Source organism: Elephas maximus, chromosome 17, assembly GCF_024166365.1.
Source record: "Elephas maximus indicus isolate mEleMax1 chromosome 17, mEleMax1 primary haplotype, whole genome shotgun sequence".
Classification (NCBI taxonomy): Eukaryota; Metazoa; Chordata; class Mammalia; order Proboscidea; family Elephantidae; genus Elephas; species Elephas maximus.
This window is the reverse complement of record NC_064835.1, coordinates 18,948,084-18,953,409: the sequence shown is the minus strand read 5'-3', so window position 1 is coordinate 18,953,409 and position 5,326 is coordinate 18,948,084. Positions and strand designations below refer to the sequence as shown.

The 5,326-nt window shown below is 37.5% G+C and overlaps 1 protein-coding gene across 1 annotated transcript; it reads left to right on the top strand.

The window, feature by feature from the left end:
* The first annotated feature begins 403 nt into the window (after nucleotides 1-403).
* On the top strand, nucleotides 404-1,351 carry LOC126061031 (olfactory receptor 150-like). The gene has a single exon (XM_049857416.1). It carries the CDS (start codon nucleotides 404-406, stop codon nucleotides 1,349-1,351), a length of 948 nt encoding a protein of 315 aa, XP_049713373.1.
* Nucleotides 1,352-5,326: the final 3,975 nt, after the last annotated feature.

Here is a 5,326-nt window from a genome sequence, read left to right as displayed (position 1 = left end):
TTTTTTAATCTTTACATAAGCAGATTTTCGGGTCTTTCACCAGCAGAGCCACTGGGTGAGTTTGAACTGCCAGACTTCCAGTTATCAGTCCAGTGCTAAACCATTGTGCCAAAAGGGCTTAGAATACTCAGTATTCTAAGTTATCAGAACAGTTCTTTAGATGTTCAGAGCCTGACCAAGTCTTATAACACAGAAATTTTTAAAAAAGATATAATTCCATCTGATGTTTATTTGCATGACCCATAATACTGGGATCCCAGAGTCTTTAACTGCCAACATAGAGCAGGCACAGGGAGAGAGAACCAGAGATACCTGAATGATAAGACTTACATCTGTTTCACACTGCATAAATAAACACCTACCTCAAATTTCTTCTCTTCTTTCATAGAATTCCCAGAGGAAAATGGCATCAGGAAATCGTTCCACAGTGACTGAGTTCATCCTCACTGGGCTAACAGACAAACCAGAGCTCCAGCTGCCCCTCTTTCTTTTCTTCCTAGGAGTTTATGTGGTCACTGTGGTGGGGAACCTGGGCATGATCACACTGATTGGGCTCAATTCTCACCTGCACACCCCCATGTACTATTTCCTCAGTAGTTTGTCCCTCATTGATCTCTGCTATTCCACTGTCATTACACCCAAAATGCTGATGAACTTTGTGACAGAGAACATCATCTCCTACCCTGAATGCATGACTCAGCTCTACTTATTCGTTTTTTTTATTGTATCAGAAAGTCATATGTTAGCCGTGATGGCATATGATCGCTATGTTGCCATCTGTAAGCCATTGCTTTACAATGTCACCATGTCTTATCAGGTTTGCTCCTGGCTGGTAGTTGAGGTATATATGATGGGCTTGATTGGTGCCACAGCTCACACAGGTTGCATGCTAACGGTAGTTTTCTGCAAGGCTAAAGTAATCAACCATTACTTCTGTGATATTTATCCACTATTGGAGCTCTCCTGCTCTAGCACTTATATCAATGAAGTGGTACTTTTGTGCTTCAGTTTATTTAATATTCTTGCACCATCCTTGACCATTGTTGTCTCCTATGTCTCCATTATTGCCAGCATCCTGCAAATCCACTCCACTGAGGGCAGGTCCAAAGCCTTCAGAACATGCAGCTCCCACATCTTGGCTGTTACAATCTCCTACGGTTCTGCAGCATTCATGTACCTGCAGCCACCAAATGTCAGCTCCATGGACAAAAGCAAAGTGGTTTCTGTGTTTTACTCCATTATTGTTCCAATGTTGAACCCCCTGATCTACAGCCTGAGGAATAAGGAAGTCAAAGTTGCTCTTAGTAAAATCATTGAGAAAAGACCATTTTGCATTAGCAAAGATTTCTAATTCTTGGAGAAGATTCAGTAAGGAAGGAGTCCAGAGACAGCAACATATATACACAAGTAGTGAGATTATTGCCAACACTTGATTATTTGGAGGAAAGGTCCCAAAGATAAGACTGGATTCATAGTGTCTCATGGAGGGCAGTCACATGAAGGGCAGAGTCAATTCTAGGAAGCCCCAGAGGTCACCCCTAGTAATTCATATTACCTCTAGTCATTTTTAAAAAAGAAAATCTTCAAAGGCCTTCATGTGGGGAAATTATAATTTATATACATGGGAAATGGTACTTGGTTAGATAAGGCTTACCTATGTAATTCATAGAAAGATCCTTTTGGTCTGTGTCCTTTAATCTGCTTAATACTTCGTGTATTGGCCCTTATTTACTAATAAGCATAGCAATAAGCTGTTCTAAAAAATTGTCTCTAAAATAAATAATATTTAATTATTTGAAAACTACAAAATTCAATCCCTACAGTTACTAAGTGCAGAGAGCTTTACTAAGGAAGATGGGGGCAGATGATGGATAAGGCATGATCCTGCCCACAAGATGATAACTCTCTGGTGGAAGAGACTGATAGACTAATCAGAGCTGAATACATTATGTGTATTTTTACTTATATTTTTATGCAACATCCTTTTCTTCACAGTTTTAGCATTGTGTTACCACCTCCTTTTCCCTAGAATCCTACCTATATTCATTTTCCACTATTTCTAAAGATTTCTGTTTTAAGCCATATTGTACAATCACAGATGTAGAAGAGACATTCTTTGACTATTCCTGGAAATCATACGTATCAGTTATTCATACACAAATGCTAAAATTGGAAAATTGTTTTCTGTCTAATTGCATGTACCCTCTTACTCAAATATTTATTCTGGAAAAAAAATTGGTAGAATTATTTCATAGACACTCAGTAATTTTCTCGGACTTCAACTAAAAATTTGTGGATCACCCTCCTTCCCTAGTAACCAAAAAAACCAAACCCATTGCCATTGAGTCGATTCCAACTCATAGTGATCTTATAGGACAGAGTAGAACTGCTCCATAAGGTTTCCAAGGAAAGCCTGGTAGATTTGAACTGCCAACCTTTTGATTAGTAGCCATAGCTTTTAACCCCTATGCCACCAGGGTTTCCTTACCTAGTAAAGAGGAGTTTAAACTAGAAAATGTGACTCAGATTAAAATTTGGGAAGACTTCCAAGTAATAAATTTTCCCTCTTCCCTTTTTCCCAACGAAGGTCCCATTATGGCTTTTTAAGAATAGCAACCAGAAAACTCTTATTAATCCTCCTGAGAGGAAAGAAACCCAAAACAAAACAAAATAAAATAAAACCTGTGACATGAAGTAATTCCTATTAACAACACCTCTTGGTGTCACCAGCTTCCGCTAGTTCGTCCTGCCAGTTGCTGAGCTCCCACATCTTCTCTTGCTGATGGTAGCAGCATCTGGATGTATTTCCCCATCTCTCCCTAGAGTGGTTCTTCAGACTCCTAAAGACCAGATATTTCACTTTACGTTTAGAACCACTTCTAGATAAGAACTCCTGGTGTGTTCTTTCTAAAGCTTCTGAAATTCAAAGCTTTCAACTCAGTTACATTAAGGAGAAACAAGCATGGAAATCTCCAAACAACATCATACTCTTGACTGCTCATGTGTATAAAACCGTGCCCAGAGACAGAGCACTGTGCTACTGGGTCTTTTTTGACCAAGCTTGAGCATTTACACCTGGGTGAAGTGCATTTTTAAAATCTTCTGATTGGACTGGCATGCACACAACTATGCTTGCTTTGTCATCAGTTTACCATCAAAAAGGTAGCGTTAATACCTCAATGTGATATCACCCTTTATCTCACCACATAAAATCACAAGTTGTAATGAGAGAGGTGAGGATATTTCCCTCTTTGGAAACTAGAAGTAACATCTTTCTTGGCTTTCTATGCACTAATCCATCCTATTTCCATGTCTCATGCCTTAATCCTGCAAAAAAAAAAAAAAAAAAAACAACTGTGTGTACGTCTTATAGATTATATATGTATGTGATCTATATACTTGTATTTATGTGTAACATGTATGTACATGTATATGCATTGTACACATAAATGTGTACTGCTTGGATGTGTTTTACAAGGGCTATGGGTGAGTAATTTTTAAAGTATTACTCCAGGCATTGAACAAACAACATCCATTGAGAAACTTTTTTTTGCACTGATCAGTGAGAGGTTGAAATAACTGTTTATAAGAATTGTACGTGTTTTGGAGGATTTATTTATATAATAAAACATTTTAAAGGTGTTAATGAGGATAAAAGTACATGAAACATCTCTAGTTATTCTGAGAACCGGTAGAGGACATACATTTAAAATATTAGGATAAATATTAGACAGATTCCATAATGTAAATAAAGCTCTAACATAAAAAAGGAGGAAAAAAAAATAAAAACCTTGAAGAAGGAAACCTTTTACAAATTAGTAAAGGAAATTACAAAATACATAGTGTTTACCAAATATTTTTATAGAAAGATATATACAATCAAAAGTTTCAATAACAGGAAAAAAAATGATATATTAAATATATTCTAACACTAAGTCCAATGCCGAACTTGATAATGTTCTCACACTGAGTTTGTTTTTCATTCCCTCTGATATAAGTATATTTTAATATCCAAAAGAAAACAATTCCCCATTTACAACTAACATTTTCATGGACCATCAGTGTCACAGGGTCAGAATTGACTTTTACCTTCCGTATTAGTTAGGATTAGGTTTGGCTCTGAGACACACACGTGTGTACCTATGCATGCACACACACACACACTCACAGCAGAGTGCCTTAAACCAGTAGGCACTTCAGGACTGGTATGGTGGCTCACTCATCAGGTACATAAGCTTCTTTTAACTTGTTCCTCTGTTGGGTCCAACATGTAGCTTTTACCTTTTGGTCATGGATAATAGCTCCAAATCCATCATTTATTTCCACCACCCAGGCAGCAGAAAGGAAATTTTGAAGGAGAAGAGAATAACCCCTCACTTGAAGAACACTACTTAGAAGTGACACTAATATCCACTAGACTTAGTCACATTGCCAAACCCAGATGAAAGGGAGGCTGAAAATTGCCGTGGTTATCGTATATGGCCATGTGCCAAACTGAGATTCAGGACATCTATTGTTGAGGAAGAAAGGAGCAGGAATATAAAGAATAATTAGCAGTTTTGGACACATCTTACAAAATTTGCATTTAGTCAGAGACAAGTCTATGTTTGTCTCTCAAGAACTTAACATTGGATGAGGCATTGTATCTATGAAGAATAGTAGTGTTAAACGTGACTAAAATAAAACGTATAACGCAAAAATAAATTGTATTTATATTTTGATAACTATTTGATATGCCAGAGAGGTATAAACTCTGCTGAGTGGGGTGGTTCATAGAATATTTCAACAAAGCTGGGCTCATATCTATGGCCTTGCCTTCATTCATGCTGCTTCCCTACCCTGAAACGGCCTCTTGCTTCCATCGTTCCTTTCCAAATTTTACACACTGTTCAATGAGAACCTCAAGAGTCTGTTTCCCCATATGTTTCTGACCACTCAAGGCTATCATTAGGCGCATTTCTAGTTTATCACACGCTCTATAGTTATAACGTCCTTTCTGGTATTGCTTGCTGATAATGAATGCTTGTAAATACTCTATCAAGTTTACTAGACTCAGTTTTCTCACCTGTACTGTCTAATCCTTCACCAAAGTTACCACTTATCTATTGCCTCCACACCCCTCTCCTCCCTCGTAACTATCCAAGATTGTTTCCTTTTTTATGTAAACCTTTTCATGAATTTTTATAGTAGTAGTCTTACACAGTATTTGTCCTTTTGTGATTGACCCACGTCACTCAGCATAATGCCCTACAGATTCATCCATGTTGTTAGATGCTTCAAAGATTTATCATTGTTCTTTATTGTTGCATAGTATTCCATTGTGTGT